General features: G+C 45.8%; 2 protein-coding genes across 6 annotated transcripts in view; one reads left to right on the top strand and one right to left on the bottom strand.

Moving 5' to 3' along the window:
- The window catches only part of ndufaf5 (NADH:ubiquinone oxidoreductase complex assembly factor 5), a 7,534-nt gene extending 6,268 nt beyond the window's left edge, over positions 1-1,266 (top strand). For 2 of the 3 annotated variants that reach the window (XM_017457382.3, XM_053676303.1), the window contains one exon: positions 18-1,266. In XM_017457382.3, the coding sequence (XP_017312871.1) occupies positions 18-122 (105 nt within the window). In that variant the 3' untranslated portion in view covers positions 123-1,266. The remainder of the gene's footprint in view (positions 1-17) is intronic. The other variant, XM_053676301.1, reaches the window with a different exon arrangement.
- Positions 223-25,096, bottom strand: kif16ba (kinesin family member 16Ba). Of its 3 annotated transcripts, XM_017457369.3 has the most exons (32): positions 24,711-25,096; positions 23,313-23,382; positions 23,029-23,142; positions 19,696-19,812; positions 19,232-19,329; positions 18,745-18,854; positions 18,462-18,604; positions 16,804-16,972; positions 16,449-16,580; positions 15,915-16,090; positions 15,725-15,790; positions 14,962-15,021; positions 14,196-14,315; positions 13,867-13,918; positions 12,307-12,444; positions 11,495-11,577; positions 11,309-11,397; positions 10,789-10,821; positions 9,844-9,897; positions 9,491-9,692; positions 8,592-8,836; positions 8,123-8,504; positions 7,489-7,737; positions 6,307-6,647; positions 5,617-5,775; positions 5,353-5,458; positions 4,595-4,642; positions 4,102-4,146; positions 3,867-3,989; positions 3,514-3,603; positions 3,333-3,416; positions 223-1,904 (listed from the first exon to the last, which is right to left on the bottom strand). In XM_017457369.3, the coding sequence occupies exons 1-32, from the start codon at positions 24,755-24,757 to the stop codon at positions 1,740-1,742; spliced, it is 4,110 nt and encodes a 1,369-aa protein (XP_017312858.1). In that variant the 5' UTR covers positions 24,758-25,096; the 3' UTR covers positions 223-1,739. The 3 variants fall into 3 exon arrangements, with proteins under 3 accessions (XP_017312858.1, XP_017312860.1, XP_017312859.1); XM_017457371.3 differs by lacking the exon at positions 4,595-4,642; XM_017457370.3 differs by lacking the exon at positions 10,789-10,821.

Raw genomic sequence — 25,096 nt, 5'->3', positions numbered from 1 at the left:
TTTTCTCCAAATTACAGGCGAAACCAGCGAAAAGAGGCTCGGCGACCGTGTCCTTCGCAGATTTGCCGAAAGTCAGCCGAACACACGCCGGCAACAAAACGGACAACTCCAGCACCAGCTGACTAAACCCAGCTCGTCAGTATCACCATAGAAACAGTATTGCTTAATGAAATGTATGTAAAAAAAAAATAATAAAAATACCACTGGAGGATAAAAAAAAAAAAAAATCAAACAGTACATTTTTAATTTAATGTCGAACACATCATAATTCAAACAATTTCCTCAATGCTAAAATAAAAACTTTTGATAACAAACATACATACAAATGTATAAATAACCGAAAGGCCTTCACATCTTCAATCACCGTTGACAAACCATCGATCCCCGTAAGAGAAAAATAGTGCATTTCTTTCTTCTTTTTTTCTTCCTTCTAATTTTCTTACCGCTATGGCTTTTTAAATAGTCCGTCTCAAGTCTGAAACCCTGCGTCATAACTCAAATTCATACGAAGAACTATGAGTGAATCATCTGGGGGAAAAGAAAAGTCGAAACGTGTCAGGAGAGAGGAACGAAACGAAGTAATTCTCTAAACTGTACAATCTTTTTCCCTTTCGTATTGCCTTAGTAGAAGAAGCACCTTTATACACACTGCGCGATAATTTATACATCCGTACACATCATCTACACGTATGGCTTTCAGAGATATTATGGGCTGTGCACGTCCGAGTTATCGTTTAACTTCAGTACAAAGACAAAAATTGTTGTTTCTTAAATTTTTTTTTTTTTTTTTATGTTCAACATGCTATACAAACAAATTCTAAACTATTAGCTGTGTGTTCTGGCATATTTCTTCAGGTTTAAATATATGGTCATCACTCCAGTGGAACTTAAACGGATTAGCGACCGAGGCTTTTTGGAAGACGTCAGCTGAAATGTTTCACTTCGTTCCAAAAGAGCGTACACCGGTACCACTATGGACAGTGATGGCAGTAATGTTGGTGGAGAAGAGTTCAAGTCGTGCCACGGATGAGTGTTAGGATGTGGTAGGTTGTAGGTGACGGTGTACTTGCATAGGGAATGTGCTGGGCTGGGATTCGCTTCCTGCTGTCCAAGCTGGCATGGTCGCTGGACCAAACGCAGCAATGCTGCTTTAAGTCGTCTGAAAAATTACATCAAGAGCCTGTTCATGCGTTAATATTAGTGTTTTCATCCAAAACAAATGGCAAATTGTTTCGCATGATCACAAAATGTGTTACTCAAAAATAATAAGAAAGAAAATAATAATAATAATAATAATAGTGGATGAGCGCTAGTGCAGTTTGGTGTAGGCGAAACTGTAGCCAACATCAAACGTTGCCCGTTTCTTGATGATTGACTACGTTTGTGTAAAATTTTAGTTTCTCCTGACCAATGCGCTAAAATCACGGCACAGTAACTCGTGTTTACCTCGGCGGCAACCAGACCAAATAGCTGCACATAATTTACACAGTCATTCATTGTTACTCTTCAGGTTGTTATAGTAACAGAGCAGGTCTGGATGATGAGATCTAACACAGACATTGATGGTCTGTTGTACATAGACTAAACTGCGGGACCACCAAAAGGCACTAAGGCTCGTACTTTGGCTTTCTGATACGTCTACCAGACAACCCTGGTGCTGTCCTGAGACTGTGTGGAGTGATATGTGCGTGGACGTTTAGGAGTGACGGAGCGCGAGTGGAGATGGTCGTGGTCGTGGGTCAGCCTGTTCCGTGACTGCTGTAGTCGAACACTCCCTTCTTGAAGAAGGGCGAGATGTCACACACGGCATGTTTGGAGAGCTGCAGGCCCGAGTCGTCCGTTCGCAAAGGAGAGGAAGAGCAGGACGATGACATCAAGATCTGGAAGAAGTTTCTCAAGTAGCGCTGAGAGAGAGAGAGATTAAAAATTTAGCTACAGACATATAAAGAGAGTCGGCCAAATAAAGAGTAAGCCAACCCGCTATATGTAAAGAGAGAGACATCCAAACAAATATAAAAGAGACATTCAGATAAATCTAGAGTGAGACGGCCAGATGTAAATAAAGTCAGTCAGATACGTGTAAAAAGAGAGCCAGCCAGACGTAGACATCCGGATAAACGTAAAAAGAGAGCCAGCCAGACATAGACATCCGGATAAATGTAAAAAGAGAGCCAGCCAGACATAGACGTCTGGATAAATATAAAAAGAGAGCCAGCCAGACAGACATCCGGATAAATATAAAAAGAGAGCCAGCCAGACATAGACGTCTGGATAAATGTAAAAAGAGAGCCAGCCAGACATAGACGTCTGGATAAATGTAAAAAGAGAGCCAGCCAGACATAGACATCCGGATAAATGTAAAAAGAGAGCCAGCCAGACAGACATCTGGATAAATATAAAAAGAGAGCCAGCCAGACATAGACGTCTGGATAAATGTAAAAAGAGAGCCAGCCAGACATAGACGTCCGGATAAATGTAAAAAGAGAGCCAGACAGACATAGACGTCCGGATAAATGTAAAAAGAGAGCCAGCCAGACATAGACGTCCGGATAAATGTAAAAAGAGAGCCAGCCAGACATAGACATCCGGATAAATGTAAAAAGAGAGCCAGCCAGACATAGACGTCTGGATAAATGTAAAAAGAGAGCCAGCCAGACATAGACGTCCGGATAAATGTAAAAAGAGAGCCAGACAGACATAGACGTCCGGATAAATGTAAAAAGAGAGCCAGCCAGACATAGACGTCCGGATAAATGTAAAAAGAGAGCCAGCCAGACATAGACATCTGGATAAATGTAAAAAGAGAGCCAGCCAGACATAGACATCTGGATAAATGTAAAAAGAGAGCCAGCCAGACATAGACATCTGGATAAATGTAAAAACGACAGCCAGCCAGCCAGCTAGACGTAGACATCCGGATAAATGTAAAAAGAGAGCCAGCCAGGCAGATGTAAAGAAAGTCGGGTCAGGTAGATGAACCAAACAGACAGAAGATGTTTAAAAATATATATAAAAAAAGAAAAAAGAGAGGGGCATGCAGATTCATGTAAACAGCCATCCTGCCAAAGATAAAAGTGACAGACAGACAGACAGATGTGGTGAGAGAGAGACAGCCAGCCAGATGTAAAGAAATGGATTAAAAAGATAAGAAAAGAGAAAGGTAATATGAATACAATGAAAGGATGCAACAAGACAACATGAAGCACAATGAAACGCTACAACTGTAGTTAGCTCATCACCACTAAACTCTCCCTCTCTTTCAACTCCTTACACATTACACAAGTCTTCTGGAGTAACAATCGCTGAATCACACCATCACACTAGCGTCTTACCTCCAGGTGATTGCGTCTCTCAGCCACCATCCTCTCATCCCGGTTACCAAATATTTTTTTCGGAGGGAACTCCAGCACTCCTAGCTAAAGCAAAAAAAAAAAAGAGAAAGAAAGATTGAAATTTAACCGACCCATTAGACAGCTGTACGTGTGTGCGATCCTGCAAGGTTAGCGAGTTTACCTCTGGGTATTTCATTTTGAGGGATTTGTGCATCTCTCTGAAGCGGCTGTAGCGTCGAAACACAGTCCATGTTTCATCCAGAACTGTGATCTAACAACGCACCGAAAGACACATTAGACTATAGAAACAACAAGCTCCATGTACGGTACTATATTACAGAGCTAAGCAATGTAGTTTGGAGAGAATGTGTGATTTACATATGCAGTTTACATGATTGTTACATTTTTAGCTAAATTAGCCTTGCTAGCTCCAGTACAAAGCTAAAGAAGATATGTAAAGTCATTAAGGTTGGATGCCTCGGGTCCCGGAGCTGCTATTACAGCAGGATAAAAGCACAATCCTCTGAAACAAACCTTGACTTCAAACTCGTAGTGCTCGTCCTTGCCCTGTCCCCGGAGGACGTAGCGCGGGATGCTGATCTTCACCGGATCCTTCAAGCTGTCCGGACTTGGACTTAACGGGACTGACACAAAGCGCTAAACAACAATGTACAGAGCGAGATTTAGTTTATATATATATATATATATATATATATATATATATATATATATATATATATCTCCCACGTTTCTCACAGCGAGATCATACCTCATACTTCTGTCTACGTGGATCCACGGGATGTGTATGGGTGTTCTGTGACAAGATAATTCAATAAATCATTAGGGAACACCATTGTGTGAAGAACTTACGACGCACCCACCAAACCGGTGATGCATCTTTTAAAATAAATCAATATACATCACTTTAATGCACCAGATATTTGTTTGCTTGTACTTCCTGGAAAACAGCACTTTTGCCTCGTATTAGTGTTAACGAGAAACATCAGCATGGTTACAACTCGTGTACTTGATCTGGAGAACGCACTCACGTTCAAGTACACTCGCAACACGTAGTCCGAAATGGTGAATAAACAGGCAATGTGTCAGTCTGGAGCATGCAAAGAGTCAGTGGTGTTTCCAAGAAGCAGAACAGATGGTCCCCGTTTTATCCCTGTTAACCCGCTGCAAAGATCTATGGGTATTACGCAGGTTCAGAGCATGCAAATCATTCCCAGTGCTGATTGGACGAGGCGTCTGCTTACCTGCTCGTTCATTCTAACAGAGCTGTGCTCACTAACTTCCTCGTCCTCCTGTTGGGTTGAACACGACTTATTAAACCGGTGTAAAACACAGCTTTATTTATACCCTATCTCCTCTGTGAAACAATTCGGGTTCCGATCGGATTGTTTTCGACACCAGAGCCTGGATGGACGGACGCGTTAGAGAATTCGTTTATTAAGTGTACGTTCACGTGTAGCAAGATTTGCGGAAATCTAAGTGTTGAAGAGGTACATGATCGCAGAAGGACTTCCTCCACTTCCACCAAAGCGAGTCTTACACCTAAGTGTTAATGGGCATTCAGTGCAAAACTGCAGTTTATTTCTGATTTGGCCAAGCAGGGGCTTCTTCTGTCCAGCCTGGGGCAAATCATGCATCCATCCATCCATTTTCCCTGCCACTGATCCTACACAGGGTTGCGGGGAGCCTGGAGGCTGTCCCAGGGGCCGTGGGGAGCCGGGAGCCTGGAGGCTGTCCCAGGGGCCGCGGGGAGCCTGGAGGCTGTCCCAGGGGCCGCGGGGAGCCTGGAGGCTGTCCCAGGGGCCGCGGGGGACAATCTGGTAATGCAAATCAGTCTACAGCGCAAGTCTTTGGACTGGGGGAGGAAACCGGAGTACCAGGAGGAAACATGCTAACTCGGGTTTCGAACGGGATGCGAAGCCCCACCTCCAGAGGTGCGAGGGAAACGTGCCCCCACGTTTATAGTATTTTTTTTTTTAAAGTACTCAGAATGTACGGATACCTGCAGCGACTCCGAGGACAGCGACAGACCATTGTTATTGTCCGTGTTCTGCAGGTTCATCTGCCGCAGCCTCTTCTGAACCTCTTCTTCAATGTATGCTTTTAATCTAAACACACACACACACACACACACACACACAGTAACGATTCAATATAGGGTTTGCAAAATACCTAAGGAATAATGCACTCTGAAGGAAAATTATTCTCCTATAATAACGTGTGTGTGTGTGTGGGTGTGTGTGTGTGTGTGTGTTTAAGCGGATACCGGTCGTCAGTGAGAGGCAGCACTGTGTTGAGACTCTGGATGGGGCTCATCGGACAGTTCCCCACATTGGTCTTCTCATCACTGCTCACAGAGAGGCTCCGCCCACTCGCCTCACTCTCACTGATCCTCTGCTTTAGCTGAGCAATTTCCATCTCCATCCTGACACACACACACACACACACACACACACACACACACACACAGAGAGAGAGACATGTTAATGTGGAAGTCCAAACAATATGGGGCAAAATATTTAAATGGTTTGTTTTATACCAAACTTGAGTGTTACATCAGTTCTATATCAAAGATTATATAAAAAGGTTCATAAACTTGATTGACAGCCCGCTGTCTAAAACTCCCTCAAGCAGCAGCCTGAGAAATCAGGACTGTTTGACTCTACATGTACTGCAACAACAACAAAGTATTAGCACGGTAGCATACAGGCTAGTTCTCACTTGTTAGCCGTCACTTGCAACGTTAGCTTCGGCATGTTACGGTAGTCATCACGGTCAGTCAGTTGGCGTTACCGTGCTAAGTTAGCTTGATAAGTAATCGGCCTCGTGACTGGTCATTATGCGAACATTTTACCCAGTGTAGCCCCGCCCACTTTGCATAGAAAGCAGAGACATATTCACAAATATGAATCAAACTAAGTTAGAATCTGTAGCATTTTTACACACACACACACACCTCTTCTGGTCGAGCTCGGGTACCGCAGTGCTCCGTGTGCCGTTGTGTCCCATGGACGCCACGATGCTCCTCCTGCGGGCCTCCTCGGCCTCGGGCTCCAGGCTGAGGCTCCGGCGCAGGGCCGAGTGTCTCCTCTGGAGCCGGGCCACCGCCTGCTCCAGCGCCTCCCTCTGCTGCTTCTCCCTCGTCTCCAGGATCTCCTGCTCTTTACGCCGCACCTTCTCCTCCTGCCGCGCCACGTTGGCCGTGAACTCGTAGGTCTGCTGCAGCTGCAGGAGCTGCTCGGCGCTGGCGCTGTGCTGAGACAGACGCTCCTGCTTCTCCTCCAGCTCCTTCTCGATCTGATGGGGGAGAGAACGAGGTCAAAAGGAGGAGAGTTAAACCAGCACTTTCTGCCTTTTAGAGTAAAAACACGAAGCACAGGAAATAGTAATACGAGGAAATAGCGATACGAGTCTCGATTTTCCTTCATAGCTCGTATACAACTGAAGGCGTTCCACCATTATTTTAATGGATTCATTATTGAATTGTCCCGCATTCACAGTTCTACAGAGATGGTATTAGGAATATGGGGCAGTGGTGGCTTGACAGTTAAGGCTCTGGGTTACTGATCAGCCAAGCTGCCACAGTTGGGCCCTTGAGCAAGACCCTTATCCCTCTCTGCTCCAGGGGGCGCTGTATCACGGCTGACCCTGCACTCTAACCCCAGCTTCCTAACATGCTGGGATACGCGAAGAAAAGAATTTCCCTGTGCTGTAATGTATACGGGACTAATAATAACTCATTCATAAAACGTGCCTTACGTCAGCATTTTTGTCCAATTGGAAAAAGAAATATCGAGCATCCTGGATGCTGGATCACACGTTATTGCTGCGATTCTTTACCTATTAATTGTAGATAGGGGTGCCAATAATTTTAAAAACAGCGTTTAAGCCAAAAGTGGGGTTTTTTTGTTTGTTTTTTTTAACCAACAATTTTTGATCGATTTTATTTTTTAATGAAAAGCCCTTCCTGAAGAAGGAAGAAATCTGCTGCAGGAAGCAAACGTGTTTACTGCTGTAGAAAACGTAACGGAGATCCGTAAAAACAAATACATTTAAAAAAAAAAAAAACACACCCTTTTACACAGTTTGATCAGAGCGAACACTAATAATGACACAACACCAGTTTGTGTTTTCTGACCTGATACAGCATCTCGTCCAGTTCCTTCTCCACCAGCTCGGGGCTGCCCCCCTTCTCTCTGCCCCGCACCCTCTCCAGCGCCTCCTCGGCCCGGTGCAGCTCCTCCGACACAGCGGGCAGGTGGTTCTGATGCAGAGAGAGCAGCTGCCGCTCTTTACACTGCAGCCTGTGCTCGGCCTGAGAGAGCTGAGCCTCCTCCTGAAGGAGAGACAAGGAGTCCTGCGCCCCCAAAGCCACCGTCTCACGCACCTACGACAGGAGCCGGTCAGGGGGACATGGAGAGAATTCCACATTACATTTCTTTCGCTAGTCCAACGCTTACTCGCTAGGTCAGCTTTTGCTAGCTTTGTCGGATTTCGATCATCTCTAGATTTCCAAGTTAGTGCTCGCTAGGTTAGATCAATCCTGCGAACTCATGTTGCTGATGCTTGAAGAGACTTGTTCAAGCATGAAGGCTTTGATGGAAGCTGGGTCAACATCAGAGAGAAGCAGTATCAACCTTGTGATTGGTTAGCTTTACCCACGATTAATCCCGCCCACTTTACATCAAAACAGAAACTGTGACTAAGATTAACTTTAATAACAAAAAGCAGTCGGTATGAGGCGTTCCACTAGAGACGGCGCGTCCTCCTACCTGTCTCTGTTTCTCCCTGTGTGCGTGCTGCAGGACTCCGAGGGCGGCGTGATCATTGGCCACCTCCTTCTCAAGCCGCTCCTTCTGCTGCGAGAGCCCCTCCAGCAACACGCTCAGCTCCTGCACCTGCTCCTGTTTGAAGATCTCGTACCGCTCCCTGGCACTCCTCAGCGCCTCCTCGCCCGCGTCCTCGCCGTCCACCCGCGCCTCCTTCGCGAGCAGCAGTCCCTCCCGGATCTCGGCGAGCGTCCGCTGCTCCTCCTCCAGGCGCCGAGCCTCATCTCGGTTCAACAGCGCCGCCGCCTCCTCGCTCCGCTCCCGCAGCTGCTCCTCCAGACGACCCACAAGAGAGAGCTGCTCCCGCTCCCGCTCCTCCAGACGTCTACGTGTGGAACAGGTCGTTTTTTTTTTTAGAACGTGAAATTCTAAACGTGTTTTTACGTGAAGTGTAAGTGTCGTCAGGCTTCACCTCCTCTCCAGCTGGATTTTAACAGCCTGCTCTTCTCGCTCCCGTTTCAGACGTTCCAGTTCTCTGAAGAGCTCCGTCTGCTCGGCGTGTTCTCTCCTGGCCTGCACCTCGTCCTCCTCCTCCTCCTCCTCTCGCGCCTCCGTTTCCTGCACCTCCCCTTCCTCCGACTCCTCCTCCAGATGCTGCTCCAGCTGCTGAGGTCTTCTCCTCTGTTTCTGCTCCTGCTGATCCCTGTGACGCTCCTCCTGGAAAGGGTTGAACCATCTCACTTTAGTGAATAATTCAGCAAAAAAAAATACACACACTTCAGTTCCCACCCTGACCAATTGGAAGATGCACTCTGTGACCAATCAGAGTGTAGTTCCTGCCCCCAACCTCACCATAATGCTTTAAAACTCTTTTCCTTCCATTAACACCACTGTGACCAATCAGAGAGCAGTTCCCACCCCTAATTCTACGGTAACTATTCTTAAAGTTCCCGCCCCCTAACGTCACTGTAACCAATCTCCAAACAGTTCCCACCCCCATGACAACCAATCAGAGAGCAGTTCCCACCACTAATTCTACGGTAACTATTCTTAAAGTTCCCGCCCCCTAACGTCACTGTAACCAATCTCCAAACAGTTCCCACCCCCATGACAACCAATCAGAGAGCAGTACCCACCACTAATTCTACTGTAACTATTATTTACAAAAGTTCCCACCCTCTAACGCCACATCAACTAATCTCTAAACAGTTCCCACCCCTAACCGTACAGGAACCAAACAACCCACAGGTCTCTCCCCTAACACCACTGTGACCAATCAGAGATCTAATTCCACTGTAACTATTCTCTACACACTCATTATGCCTCTGTAACCCAATCGCATCCCCCCAACGAACCCCCAGCTGTGCACACCTGGAAGCGCTCCTTCTCAGCCAGCAGGTCCCTCATGCGGCTCTCGATGTCCTGGCTGCGTTTGCGCAGACTCTCCTCCTGCCTGCGGATGCGCAGCTGCACCTGCTCAGACTCCTTCCTTTGAGACTCCACCTCCTGCTGCATGCGCTCCAGCTCCGCCTTCTCGCACTTCTGCTTCTCCTCCATCTCCTTTATCAGACGCCTGTGGTGCGCGCACACACACACACACACACACACACACACACACACACACACATGCACTCCATAACCACCTTAGATTATGATTCATTTACATGTTTTGGCTTCCCCCCAACCCCCCCCCCACACACACACACACACTTAACACCACAGACCTTTTGTGTTCGAGCTTCTCCAGCTCTTCTCGCTGCTGCCTCTCAAACTCCAGTCTGTAAAACACGACACACTGTTAACCGAGCAAACACACACACTTTTAAAATGTCACTCAAATAGCAAACAAATAATCAGTACGGACAGTTTTACCACACTGCACAATAAACACACACACACTTTTAACATGTCAATCAAATAGCAAACAAATAATCAGTACGGACAGTTTTACCACACTGCACAATAAACACACACACACACACACACACACACACACACACACACACACACACACACACAGACATGCAGGAAATGAGCTGCCTCATACAAAGCAATGAGCATCAACACACGCTTACACACTTACACTCGGCGTGCATCACAACTCAGGCTACATTCACAAGGACATTTTAAGATCCGTCAAAAACATGTTTGTTTTAGGTGTGTCTGGGTATAGATGATTTTTATGCTGTCCCCCCCCCCCCCCCCCCCTCCATTCCCATCCCCTCCATTGCCATCCCCCCTCCCCAAGACCAGAAATCATGTGACCCAAAAATGGATTTAAACATGGATATCCACATCCTGAAACATCCCCAATTGAGTGAAACACTGTCAACTCAGATGTTTAATCCTTAAAATGTTGAACTCGGTTTGTGCAGTTTGTAAACGGACGTCATGTTTACGCGATGCCGTACGTTAACGCCCGTTCCGTTGAAATCAAAATCAATTGGCAAACGCTGCATTTGTGACAGATTCTAAAATGTCCTTAAGCAAGAATCGTAGTCAATGCAAATAAATAAATAAATAAATAAATAAATGAAATGAAATGGAGAATAAACGTTGTCAGTAGGCAATGGGCTGCATTAAAGAACAAAAACTCACACCTAACACTGACATTAAAAAGACGGCTGATGTTAGGACACTTTATTTTTGGGGGTCATTGGTTGGTCTACCTGAGAAAGACCGGTCCCTTCTCTGTGTAGAGACTGTGATCAGGGAAGTTCAGAAACACAGCATTAAAACACTGCGGCTGAAGACTCGCACTCACAGAATAATGAAAAACAAGCCTTTTCAGATCCGTTCGGAAAACGTCTGTCCGTTCTAAAACACCCGACGCCCTTGGAAAGAAAGACTTGCTGCAAAATCTCAGGCGCAGAAATGGAAAACGGAAATATCTGGGGTGCGTTTTGGCCAAACGCTGGCATCTCAAAAAATAATACAAATCACCCAAAAATGCTAACATTGTCTCAACGTTCGATATAAGCTAGCAAGCGGACTTGTTCCTGTTGGGTTTGGCTCGTCGTTAGCGACGTTAGCATATCTGGGTGAAGTAGGTCTTTGAATCCGGGCGCAGGCGAGCGGTACCAGGGACGGCATGCCGGGAGAGACAGAATTGGGGAGGAGCACTAAGATGGGAGGAAGAACAGGAGGAGGAAGCAGAATCAGCACACGTACACGTACAGAGCTGCTTACCCAGGGTTGTAGAGCATGACCGTAGAGAGGTTTTCACAGGACTTGGAGAGATCGGTCATAGAGAGACTCAGCGTGCTGAGCAGACCGCTCTGGAAAACAAAAACGAGAATAAAATGCCAAACTAAATGTAGGTAAAGAGTGAGAGCTTGCAGAGTGAATGTAAAAGAGAGAGAGAGAGAGACTGACCTTCCTCTTCTCACGCAGTTTGGCTGCCTCTTTAGGATGGTTAAATCTGAACATGTTGGTCCTGCCCAGCAGGATTACAGCACCTTGGAAAAGAGATGTTCAAAGTCCACACAAACACACAAACAAGCAGAACGGCCCGAACTACTGACCGGACAGATAGAGGAATGAAAGATAAGAGAAAGAGACAAGAACCAAACACTAAGACCGGGGTATGTCCAGATACAGGGTAAAGTCCGGATTTCAAGCGAGATCTCTAGCACAATTTCGTTGCAGATTTGTTTTTCCCTTCATAAACGTTCACACTGAGATGCTAACTTCCACAATAGGAGGGCAGGCGAGCCAATCTTCAACACTGAGGTCACGACAAGGTTCTTATTTTTAAATCATTTTTACGGCATTTGGCGGACGCCCTTATCTATAGCGACTTATATTTATCTCATTCACACTACTGAGCGGTTGAGGGTTAAGGGCCTTGCTCAAGGGCCCAACACTGGTAGCTTGGCAGTGCTGGGGCTTAGACTCCTGACCTTCTGATCAGTCACCCAGAGCCTTTTTCCTTCTTCCCAGTCACACTAGCTGTCTGTCATTCATTGTGATGGAATTTGTCATATTGACCAATGAGCTCGATGAGCATGCTCTCCTGTATCACGTAAAAATCAGCGCAATCAGACTACAACGTCATATCAAGACTGTCCTACAGGTTCAAAGGGTATATCAGGACGAAACCCATTACATATGTGACAGCTCATCGTTGCCTGCCAATCGTGCGCCCGCAGCCCGACACAGAAAGTAAGACGGAGCGTCTAGCTGACCTTGGTTGAGTTGGCAGGGTTCGGTGACGTGAACACCGTTGACGGAGCATTGTGACTCGTTCAGAGGGATCAGCGTCACGGTGCCATCCTGATTCTCAAACAGACAGTGTTCGCTCTCCAGTCCCAAGCCATGCAGAACTGAAGAGAGAGACAGAGTGAAATCTTATCACGCTGTGATCTAAAAAGTGCTGAAAGGGTCCATCTGGCGGGTGAGATCGGCTGACTGACATCTTTGAGAAGCATGTGGCGAGAATAAATAAATCAAAAAATGAAAAAGGCAGCACCATTCTCTGACTCTGCAGGAGGACGCTCTGGTGGAAGCCACAGGGGGCGGGTGAGCGGTTTAGAAACTCTTTTATTCCGTTGCGACTAACAATACTTTACACTCTGTGAAATGTTTCATGGGAAGATGTTCGGGCTCCTGTGTGATGTATAAACTTTTTCTTGCACAGTGAAAGTGGTAGTTGATGGGTTGGTTGGGAGGGAGGGAGGGAGGGAGGGAGGGAGGGAGGGAGAGGGATCCATCAGGTGAAAAGGCAGATTCAGTGATTGGTTGAGTGGTTGGTCAGGTGACTGACTGAGCAGTTGGTTGGTTGGGTAATTGGTTAGTTTGTTGGGTGATTGATTGATCGGTATGGACTTGTGTAAATTCATTTGGTAATTGTTTGTTTAGGTGGAATTGGTGGATTGGTATGGTCTTGTATAAATTGGTTGGTGGGTTGTTTTGGTGCATTGGTTGATGGGTTGTTTTGGTGCATTGGTTGATGTTTGGATAGCCGTTTTTTGTGAGGTTGATTGGTTTATCTACGCCATCAGCTGGCACCTCACCTATACTCCCAGGGTTTCCTCATCCGCCCGTTTATGGTATTATCCCAACGGTGACCTATACTCATGTATCTACTCAAACTGAGGCTCATCTATCTACCATACCCTCTGTGGAGGTCCCGTTAATATTACCATATTATCCTTCCCCTACTGATTATTCTCCGACGAGTCCTGTCCCCTCCCCAGTGTATGATATATATATCTATGATAGTGATTCTCAATGAACTACATACTCTGTCACCCTTGTGTTCTCTAAATGTATTCCCGCAGGTCTTTTCTGTGTGTGGATTGGTTGAGTGGTTTGTGAGTGGTTGCATAGATGGAAAGGTTGGTTGTTATGGTTGGGCGAGTGGCTGAAAAGGCAGATGTACGGTTTGCTGTGTGGTCACTGGTTAGTCAGTTTGGTCTTGTGTGGATTGGTTGGAAGGTTGGTTTGGTTGAGTGTGTGACTGGGTGATTCATGATAAGGATGATGGTCGGTTTGGTGGTTGGTATACTGCGTGGTTAGTTGAAAGTGCGTTTGATTGGTTAAAGAGGCTGGCTTTGTGATCATGACCTCAGGACATGCAAAGAAATTTTTTTTTACAGCAATACAATGACCAATAGAGATTCTATTCTACAATATAATGAAAATGGGAAAATGTTATGTCATTAGTCCATCCCACTGCAACAGCAAGAACTCCATAACTACACTACGCTCTATTTAGAGGAGAGTCTTGACCCAGACAAGCTTACCGATGTCCTGTTCACTAACGGCGTCTTCCCGGCCTACGAACGTCCTCCCCTCCTGCAACAACACACCAGAACCCAGATCGTAATGACAAAAGATTCTGCTCCAATCTGTAACCAAAACGTATCAGCCTATAATGGGATCAGGCTAGACTAATGAACTCGTAAATTCCTCAGAACACAACAATCTTCCTGAACCCTGGGCCGTGGAAAGTTCCCCTGTACACCGACGCCGTGACCGAAACCATGAGACTTCAGGGATGAATTTAGATTTACAAATAATGGCTTCAAACTGTAGTGGGTCTTTATGAAAAACTGTGTTTTGGAAATCACACCTTTAAGTGGTAGAGGATGATGCCGGTGCTGAGCAGGTCGTCGTCGATGCCGATGAGATGAGGAAGTTCAGAGTCCAGGATCACACCAATCCCTTCCTTCCTCAGAGCTAGAGTCTCCTCCTACCACACACACACACACACACGGTGAGGTTACAAACATCAACTGGTCAGAGAAATTACTAACATAGCCCTCTGTGACTAAAACTACTGGAAGTAGCCATGGTCCCAAACTGTGTGCGTGTGTATATATATATATATATATATATATATATATATATATATATATGTAGATATGTAGATAGTGTATATATATAGTGTGTATATATATAGTGTGTGTGTGTTTATATATATATATATATATATATATATATATATATATATATATATATAGTGTGTATATATAGTGTGTGTGTGTGTGTATATATATATGTAGATATGTAGATAGTGTATATATATAGTGTGTATATATATATAGTGTGTGTATATATATATATATATATATATATGTGTGTGTGTAGATATGTATATATAGTGTATATATATAGTGTGTGTGTGTGTGTGTATATATATATATATATATATATATATATATATATATATATATATATATATATGTAGATATGTATATATAAAGTATATATATAGTGTGTATATTTATTGTGTGTGTATATATATATATATATATATATATATATATATATATATATATGACAGCATGGCTAAAAATGACTTTATTTACAGAAACAGTGCTGAAGATTGTCAGTACCTTAAGAATGTTCTGTGTTTCATTCCATTTGTTTGCCCACTCCTTTGTCAGTTCCAGGACCTAAGAACAAAAAATGAATGAATACATGAGGGAAAGAAAGAAAGAAAACAATGAAAGAAAAGAAAAAGAAAGTAAGAAATGAAAGAAAGAAGAAAAGAAAGAAATAAAAGAATAAGAATGAAAAGAAAAAGAAATGAAAGAAAGAAGAAAAGAAAGAAATAAAAGAATAAGAATGAAAAGAAAAAGAAAGGAAAGAAAGAAGGAAAGAAAGAGAAAGAAAAAGAAAGGAAATAAAGAAAAGAAAGTAAAGGAAGGAAGACAGGAAAAAAAGGAAAATGAAAGAAACCCAGAACGCAATCCAAAAGAGAGAAAAAAACAAGGGGAAAAAAAAATAATAAAAGAACGGAAATGGAAAGGAAACAAGAAAAGTAGACGTTAAGAGAAAGCAAGCAAGATGAAAAGTAAAGGAAAATAATAAAACAGGACGAGGCAGGAAAAGAAACTGAGTATAAAGAAAATAAGCAGGAAAACAAGAAAAAGAATAAGAAGAGAAAAAAATTAAGAGAAAAATAAGGAAGGAAGGACAGAAAAAGCAGGAAAATTGATAGAAAACGGAAAGATGCAAGAAAGCAAGGAAAAAAGAAAGAAAGGAAAGGACAGGAAGTAAGAAGGGTAAACTCGGGAGAGAGGAGGAGTATGAAACGGGTGAATTAAGACAGAACGAGTGTTTCTGGCGGCGCTGCTGATTAAAGGCGGGGTTTACCCGAGCCTCGTTCTGGTGCAGTTTCTGCTCCATACTCAGAGCTGTGGGTGAATCCAGGAGTGCGATCTGAGGAGATAAGAATACAGTTAAATAATGAACTACTGCCCTGAACTCTCAAATCCGCACTCGGCGCTCTGAAAGCGAGCTACGAAGGGGATCCTGTATCTTTATTTCTGATAAAGCCCCCGACCTGATTCCCCTGTACGAGCAGGGCTTTGAGGCGAGCGATCTCGGCTCTCAGCTCCCGGATCAGCCGCACGTTGGCGTCCTCGTTGATGGTGGGTTTGTTGATGATGTTTTTGGCGCGGTTAGCGTAGCGCAGCGTGCTCAGGGTCTCGCCGTAGTTCACGTCCGCAGGCGAGATGGCTGAGAGGAAAGCAGGGGGAAAGAACGTATATTTACACCGTATATTATACCGCATTGCACTCTAGAATGCGTCTCTTCTCGCTGTGACGTACAGCCAAACGTGGATCAAAAACACGATTGTCTAAATATAAACAATAACTCCAAAGTAGAATTTTTTTTTAACCCTGGGGATCTGGACACCTACACGAGAAGCATCTTGTACTGCTAATCTGCTAACAGAGCTAGCACGTAGCCTAGCACGTGACATGTGTATCCATTTTTAAAAACGTGGGGTAGAGTGTATAGTCGTCTGTAGGCTGTACACCTCAGACAGATTTAAGAGCACTATTTGTGTCGGCTTGCGTCTTCAGATACTGACTGGCGATCATGATGGTTTTGGAGTTTCCTCCCAGACTGTCTTTGAGAAGCCACGTGAGGACAGAGTCTCTGTAAGGGACAAACACCTGCTTCTTCTTCAGATGGCTGCTCCCGCCGTCCTGAGACATATCGGCTAGAGAGACAGAGGGGACAGACGGAGAGAGAGAGTTAGCGAGATAGTCTACTCGTGTTCATTACTATAAACCTAGCTGCCACGTGTCAGAGCTCCATCCCAATACAAGACAAGATGGCGAGTGATGGAGAATAAATAAATGCCATATTTGCAGATTGAAGTTATGACTCTGAAGACTGTCCCAAATACGAAGGCTCCTTTACGGTTAAAATTCTGCCCTTACCGAGGGCAGATATGACGTTGCCGAGGGTAACCAAGCTCTTGTTGATGTTGCCTCCTTCTTTGAGGCGAACGCCGGTGGCGCCTGTTGCGTCTGCTCTCTCGCTGCCTGCCAGATCCACCAAGTGAATCTTACTCACTGTTTCACACGGCATCTCCGCATCGAACTTCGCCTGGAGAGGGAGGGAGAGGGAGAGGGGAGAAGGAGAGGGAGAGAAGGAGAGAAAGGGGGGGGGGGGGGAGGAGAGGGGGAGAGAAAGGGAGAGAGAGAAAGAAAGAGGGGAGGAGGAGCGATAGAGGGAGAGAGAGAGGGGAGAAGGAGAGATAGAGGGAGAGAAAGGGGGAAGAGGGAGAGAAGGCAAGAAAGCGGGGAGAAGGAGGGGGGGAAAGGGAGAGAGAGAAAGAAAGAGGGGAGGAGGAGAGATAGAGGGAGAGAGAGAGAGGGAGAGAAGGAGAGAAAGGGGGGAAGACGGAGAGGGAGAGAAGGAGAGAAAGGGGGGAAGAAGGAGAGGGAGAGAAGGAGAGAAAGGGGGGAAGAAGGAGAGGGGAGAGAGAAGGAGAGGGAAGGATAGGGAAGGAGAGGGGGAGAGAAAGGGGGAGAGAGAAAGAAAGAGGGGAGGAGGAGAGAGAGGGAGAGAAGGAGAGAAAGGGGGGAAGAAGGAGAGGGGAGAGAGAAGGAGAGGGAAGGAGAGGGGGAGAGAAAGGGAGAGAGAGAAAGAAAGAGGGGAGGAGGAGAGATAGAGGGAGAGAAGGAGAGAGAAGGAGAGGGAAGGAGAGGGATAGAGAGAGAGGGGAGAGAGAAGGAGAGGGATATAGAGAGAGGGAGGGAGAAAGAAGGAGAGGGAAGGAGAGGGAGAGACGGATAGAGAGAGAGGGGAGAGAGAAGGAGAGGGATATAGAGAGAGGGAGGGAGAGAGAAGGAGAGGGAAGGAGAGGGAGAGACGGATAGAGAGAGAGAAGGAGAGGGATATAGAGAGAGGGAGGGAGAAAGAAGGAGAGGGAGAAACAGACAGAAAGGTGGTTTTGTCTCCTGATGCTGTTTATTGCTTCTTATATTGTTTTATTTCATTTCGCTGCTGTTTGGATCGTCCTGCGGTCCTTTTATAGGACTTTCACACGCTAATCACATGCTTCATTGTACAGCACGACTGTAACTAACACCAAACGCACCAGCCGTTCATCCACTTACATTTCCAGCCTCGCAGTGCGACCGTGATCAGCTAGCGATGTTTAGCACTTTCTGTCATGGGGCTTTCAGCTAGCTAAACACTCCAATCACAGCCTTGAATAAAAGCACGCTAGCTTAGCTAGCAATACATCATAACCTTTCCTTATACAAGAACGCACAGAAACAGTGTTCCGTCATCTAGCTGGCTGCTGATTCGTGTAAATGCAGCCAGATGACCATGTTCAGTACCTTATTTTTTTAGGAACTATTACCTTTAGCTGACACACCAACGGCAAACCCTCGTCCTCGCACTAGCCAGGTTACATAGCTTCGCTTGGAACGCGTATAAAATAACGCAGACACTCGTGTTTAGATTCGTTATAGTTTCAGGAAAGGACTGTAACGCGTTCCAGGCTACAACGAGAGAGTTAAAGCCTGTTAACTAATGATAAAACAGATTCCAACGACTCCGCCCTCCGAGGTGCGTGGGCTACCTGTGTGAAGTTGATGGTGAAGATGGCGTGCGAGCGGCTGCTGGCGTCGTTCATGCCGGTGCTAGCTGTCGTGCGGTTGATGTTTCCCGCCTCCATCAGCTCCTCCACGTCGCCGTAGTTCTGGACCAGGTGCTTCGACAGGTCTGAGACACGACAGGGCAGCACTGCGACTCGACATCCACACTAGACTGCGTTTTCAATTCAACTAAAACGCTGTGTAGCGCATATAATAGCGCAGTCTGGTCGAGAAAGTGTAAGTGCGAGTGGTGTAAATCGGTCCTACCTTCGACGTAAGGGCCGTCTTTCGGGTGCTCTCGTACTCGCAGGTTATACGTCTTCGCCAGCTTTCTCCTCAGCAGGTCTCGCACGCGCTCGTTATAGATCTCCAAATAACTACGTTTAAAGACAATAACGAAAGAAAAAGATATCTGATGGGGATGAGGCATACGGCTGTGGGTCATCAGCGTAGGGGAAGTCATCGATCAGTATCCATCCATCCATCTTCCGTACCGCTTATCCTACACAGGGTCGCGTCGAGCCTGGAGCCTATCCCAGGGAACCCGGGGCACACCCTGGACGGGGTGCCAATCATCACAGGGTACATTCATACACTATGGACAATTTTAGAGACGTACCTAGAGCCAACCCCCAGTCTTCACAGGACTACGGTTTGTACATGTGCGTATACGTCTATGACGCGAGAACCCTTTTTCCCTTCGTGGATGACTCCTGACTTTTAGACGCTGACCTCTGACCCTCATGTCACCCACCTGACTTCCGTACGGAAGGAGGCTTCATCACGACGGGTCATACCGGTTATCCGGGTGAACAGGCCCTCGCAAATCCTCGGGATCAGCCCCACGTCTCCCTGCAGTGCAAACACAAATCGACCGAGCAGCGTTACAGAAAGTTAAAGGAATTGTCCGGCCAAAAAAAAAAAAAAAAAATTTAAGTCGAAGTACAGTCCCTCGCTCGCGGAAAAGACGTGCTTGGTGTTTTGCTTTTTCGGTTTCGCATGGCAAACGTACATTTAACAAAAGAATTACTACTACTAAGTGGATGAAAGAAAAGCCACGTGAGAGATTTCCCCCCATTCAGGTCGTTTTACATAAGTAGCTCGTGAGATCAGAAATACCGGTCTGGGGTTTTACAGAAGTGAAGAGAGAACGAGGCATTTAGCCAGCTATTGTATGTAAAATGATTGGCGGGAAGAGGAACAGGTCACTTCTCTTACCTGGTTGCCCATCATGGTGTAGGACTTCCCCGAGCCCGTCTGTCCGTAAGCGAAGATGCAGGCGTTGTAGCCCTCGAACGCTGCCTTGAGAACATCTGAACCCAGATCCTTAAAGACCTAAAAGAGGAGCACACGGTGGAAAATGACTTGACAGGACATGTGTAGTGGACATTGTTAAAAGCCTCAAGAAAAAGCACACTACGGCGTTCCGCAAGGCTCCGCCTTAAGCCCGCTACCGTTTTCTCCTTCATGTCCATATAACATGTCACGGCATAAAATTCGGAGACTGAAACGATACACAAAAAGATCTGGTCGCTTGAAAATAATCACCTCCGCCCTCATACCAGAGGAAGCTATAAATAAAATAGGAAGTGATGGAGACTAGGAGATGAGTGTAGACTTACAGAGGGGTTATTGATACGTCTTAGAAAAAGAAAAAGAAAAATCAATTACGGAGAAGGCTGATGTTTGACCAAAACTACGAAGGATCTGGACGAGAATCTTTTCAGAGTTGGAAAACGCTGCGAGATTTTTCACGAGTGCGAGACCAGTCTTTGGTTCTGCTTGGCAGGTGGTGATTTTTATACCCTTCCAATTAGTGGGATCGTGAATGTTCATGGTATACGCAGCTAGCTGATATTTAAGAGCATCATTAATTAGTATCTCTTGCCAGGCCTACGTGCCATCTCCAGGTTCGTTAGCTAACGAATTAGCTGAAAAGAACACCGTTATGGCCCACATGAAGGCAGGGGTTAATGCAAACAAGCAGCTGCACAACAACTCAACAAGATCAGTCGAGCGCAAGCGTTGCTGGGTTTCATGATCGGGGGGGTGTTGGACTGAAGGTAAGGAGGTGGACCTCTTCGGTAGCCAAGTCTGCCAAAGGTTAGCGATCCAACATACCCAACGTTCTTATGTTTCTGAAGATCTGAATTAGCCAGATTAAGGAGGAGGATTAGGGTCGGAATTAAGATCGGGTACGCCGAATCCGTGTTTTTCCACTTCGTGCTTCAGGGACACCAAATTCTCCTCGATGATCTGCGCATGCGTTGTGATACGCTGACCTACATTCATTCTAAAACAAAAACAGTCACGACCCAGAAGGTAGGAGACCAGATGATAAGCTGATTTACGAGCCCGAGTACAAACGTTCCCAGAACAGACCTAATAAGTCTGGACCGTTTTCTGTTAAAGCCCCAGCGAGAACGAGTTGTTCGCTTACGTGAATACGTGAAAGAAGCCTTTAACGGCTTTCGAAAGCCTCTCAAAAACGGATGTTTGAGGGCGGAGCTACATACGAGCACAGTCCGTGAGGTCGCAAACTGACTTATCGCGGTTTAATACGCAAACGCTTAGCGGTTAAAGACGAATACGTGGTTAGCATAACGTTTTAGCCGCAGAACCGGCGTTACAAGCTAGCTAGCGAAGTCGTCCAATGCTAATGATTTACACGTGGTGGATGTTACGGTGATATCTCATCGAGACCTGATCGCTGGTATCGACCTAGCTAGGTATCCGATACGGCAAGAGGAGAAGGGTGTGGTTCTAATTTGCATATTCATGAGTATTCATGGTGTTCATGTGTACAAATGTTCCTAAACCATTCAAATGATTTCCTGAGCATGAATGGACATACGGACAATTTATCGTCCTACATAACTGTTGTAAAACGCAGCTCACGTTACTTTGTAAAACAGGTCAGTCCGGTTTATTAGCAAGTCACAGCTCGACCACAGTTATAAAACCGCCAGAAAGCCGGTACGTGGGCCTTCAGCGAAACCTGAAACCTGTTAGAAACTTATTCAAATGGCCTTGGAAACACCTCCACACCTTCACCCTCATTAATAATGTCAGGATTCTCTTAATATGCAGGAAAAATCAACTTAGAAACTATTTTCATCCTTATATTCTCAGCTATAAAGCGCATAAAGACTTGTCTGTTGAAAGCATCTCATATCTCATGACGGAATATCTCATGAGAGAACTCGGGATAGTTTTTGGATAACTAACGATCGCTCAGGATACCTCAGGATTGTTCACAATATCTCATGATATCTCGGAATAGCTCATGGTATCTCGTGCTCTCTCTCAATGTCTCGTTATGTATCAGGGTAGCTCATGATAGCTCAGGGATTAGCTCAAAACGTCTCTGAGGACACTTCATGATATCTCAAGAAAAAGCGCACAATATCTCCAGAACGCCCATGACATCTCAGGAGATCGCATGATTGTTGGAATAGCTCGGGATATCTCATGCTATCTCAGGACATCTCATGCTATCTCAGGACAGCTCATGATACTTGGAATAGGTCAAGATATCTCTGGATATGTCAAGATGTCTCATGCTACTTGGAATAGCTCAGGATGCTCAGGATATGTAAAATTATCCCATGCTATCTCAGGACAGCTCATGATACTTGGAATAGCTCAGGATGTTCAGCACATCTCATGCTATCTGAGGACATCTCATGCTATCTGAGGACATCTCATGCTACTTGGAATGGCTCAAGATATCTCTGGATATGTCAAGATGTCTCATGCTACTTGGAATAGCTCAGGATGCTCAGGATATGTAAAATTATCCCATGCTATCTCAGAACATCTCATGCTATCTCAGGACAGCTCATGATACTTGGAATAGGTCAAGATGCTCGGGATATCTCTGGATATTTCAGGATATCTCATGCTATCTCGGGACATTTCATGATATCTCATGCTATCTCGGGACATCTCATGATACTTGGAATAGCTCAGGATGTTCAGGACATCTCATGCTATCTGAGGACATCTCATGCTATCTGAGGACATCTCATGCTATCTGAGGACATCTCATGCTATCTGAGGACATCTCATGCTATCTGAGGACATCTCATGCTATCTGAGGACATCTCATGCTATCTGAGGACATCTCATGCTATCTGAGGACATCTCATGCTATCTGAGGACATCTCATGCTATCTGAGGACATCTCATGATACTTGGAATGGCCCAAGATATCTCTGGATATGTCAAGATGTCTCATGCTATCTCAGACATCTCATGCTACTTGGAATAGCTCAGGATATCTCTGGACAGCTCATGATGTCTTAAAAAAAAAAAGTGCTTAATAACTTGGGATATCTCATGATATCTCATGACATCATATAACCTCAAGACAGTTCAGGACAACTCAGAGATGATCAGCCTTTTGTCTATAACCAGGACAGCACAAGTTCAAGTCCAGTGCCATGAGTAAGACATTAAAAGCCCTTAAACACACCAGGGACGGTACAGACCCCCGTCCCAACGCGGCCATGTTTGGGCTAATAAATATTCTACCGAATTTTAAATCACCTTCTCCTGCGAGACGAATCTGGTGCTGCTGCGGTCGCCCGAGTCGTAGGAGAAGTCGTACGTGAACGTTTTAGTTCTCTCTCTCACCGAGTCGCCCGTCACGCCGTCGGGGATCTGGAGAGCACGGGAAAGACAACGCTCAGGACAAAATCGTCTTGTTTGTTGTTTTAACGATGAATCATGAATGTGATACAGGTGTTGGTGCGGTTCACGTTTAACGATTCTTTTTTTATTATGGGATCTTTCAGCAGCAGCAGGAGGAAGGATGCCTCTGTATTTCTTACTTTTAAGTTGGTAATGGTCGTCTTGTTTCCGTCCATCTCGATGATGCCCTGGGCCGAGAGCTCCTTCTCCCTGCGGAGGAGAAACGAAAAACAAGGTTTGGATCAGACGAGTCGCGGAGAGCTCGTCACACGGCCACGTTTCCCGCTGCGGCGGCTTTTTACGAACACCGTCACAGCACTTTAAACCAATCGATCGGTCAGAATCAAATTTGTACCTCACAGCTTAAATCTAAAAAAACACCTGGAGACTGACCAGGAATTCATCCAAATTCACAGAGAGGGTTTCTTCAAAGAGTCACCCACTGCATGCACACTCCTTATCGAGCAACACACACACACACACACACACACACACACACACAGAGACAGACTTGCACTCAGGAAGAGATGTTAATCAGCTGATTAGTTGAATCAAAGAAAGACGGTAATAAAGGATGGACAGGAAGGAAGGAACAGAAGGACAGACAGACAGGAAGGACAGGATGGGAGGAAGAATGAACACGAAGGACGGACAGACAGACAGACAGACACACAGGAATGAAGGACAGACTGGAAGGACAGACAGATAGACAGACACACAGGAATGAAGGACAGACTGGAAGGACAGACAGATAGACAGACACACAGGAATGAAGGACAGACAGATAGACAGACACACAGGAATGAAGGACAGACAGATAGACAGACACACAGGAATGAAGGACAGACAGATAGACAGACACACAGGAATGAAGGACAGACTGGAAGGACAGACAGATAGACAGACACAAAGGAATGAAGGACAGACAGACAGACAGGCACAAAGGAATGAAGGACAGACAGACAGACACAAAGGAATGAAGGACAGACAGACAGACACAAAGGAATGAAGGATGGAAGGAAGAATGAACACGAAGGATGGACAGGACGGACAGAAAGACACAGGAATGAAGGACAGATAGGAAGGAAAGGAAAGAAAAAAGGAAGGACGGACAGACGGACGGAAGGGGAGGAAGAATAGACAGGAAAGAAAGACAGACCAAATGAAATGAAGGAAGGAAGGAAACAAAAAGCAAGAAAGAGGAAAAGAAATGAGAGAGAGGGAGAGAAAGGAAAGGAAGAACGAATGAGGACAGACACAAAGAAAGCAAGCAGGAAACAGGAAAGGAAAGAAAGAAAAGTGAACAGTGAAAAATCACAGCTGGGTAAGGATCCCGGACGCCCCCTGACGCCCCCTGACGCAGTGGGGCAGTGGGGCAGTGCGGTGTAATGGTGAGGGGTAGCGGGCTTGTTCACACTACACGGTGCACTACAGGTGAAGCAGAGCGGCTGCGTGTAAAAACACTGGAGCGGGTGAAGACTGCGCCTCGCCTGCGTTCCAGCGGTCAGGATCAAAGGATCTGCGTGTCGCGCGCTCACCGTTCGTTCATGGGCCGCACGCGCACTGCCACACGCACCGATGCCATGTTCGCATGCCCGGTGTTTCTCCTCTTCACTGCACTGCACTTCAGCTCCTCAGAACATGACCGACAGCCTCGGACCTCCTCTTCATCAAACACCCGGAAACCGCAAACAATAATATCCCTAAGCCCGGCTTCACTAACGTCCCGGTAAACGTCCCGGTAAACACCGACAAAGCCCGGACCTCCTCACAGCACCGTCATTACAGCGACAGAGCTGAAACAATAAAGAGAGAAATATCTCATGAGTGTTCAGCTTCAGTGTTACACAGCCTCTTCTCTGCCTCTGTTTACTGCCTGTGTGTGAAAGCGCCGCTTCCAAACCAAAACACACACTCTCACACA

This window comes from Ictalurus punctatus, chromosome 26 (assembly GCF_001660625.3).
Source record: "Ictalurus punctatus breed USDA103 chromosome 26, Coco_2.0, whole genome shotgun sequence".
Classification (NCBI taxonomy): Eukaryota; Metazoa; Chordata; class Actinopteri; order Siluriformes; family Ictaluridae; genus Ictalurus; species Ictalurus punctatus.
Note: the sequence above shows the minus strand (reverse complement) of the source record. Positions and strands in the feature narration are given on the sequence as shown.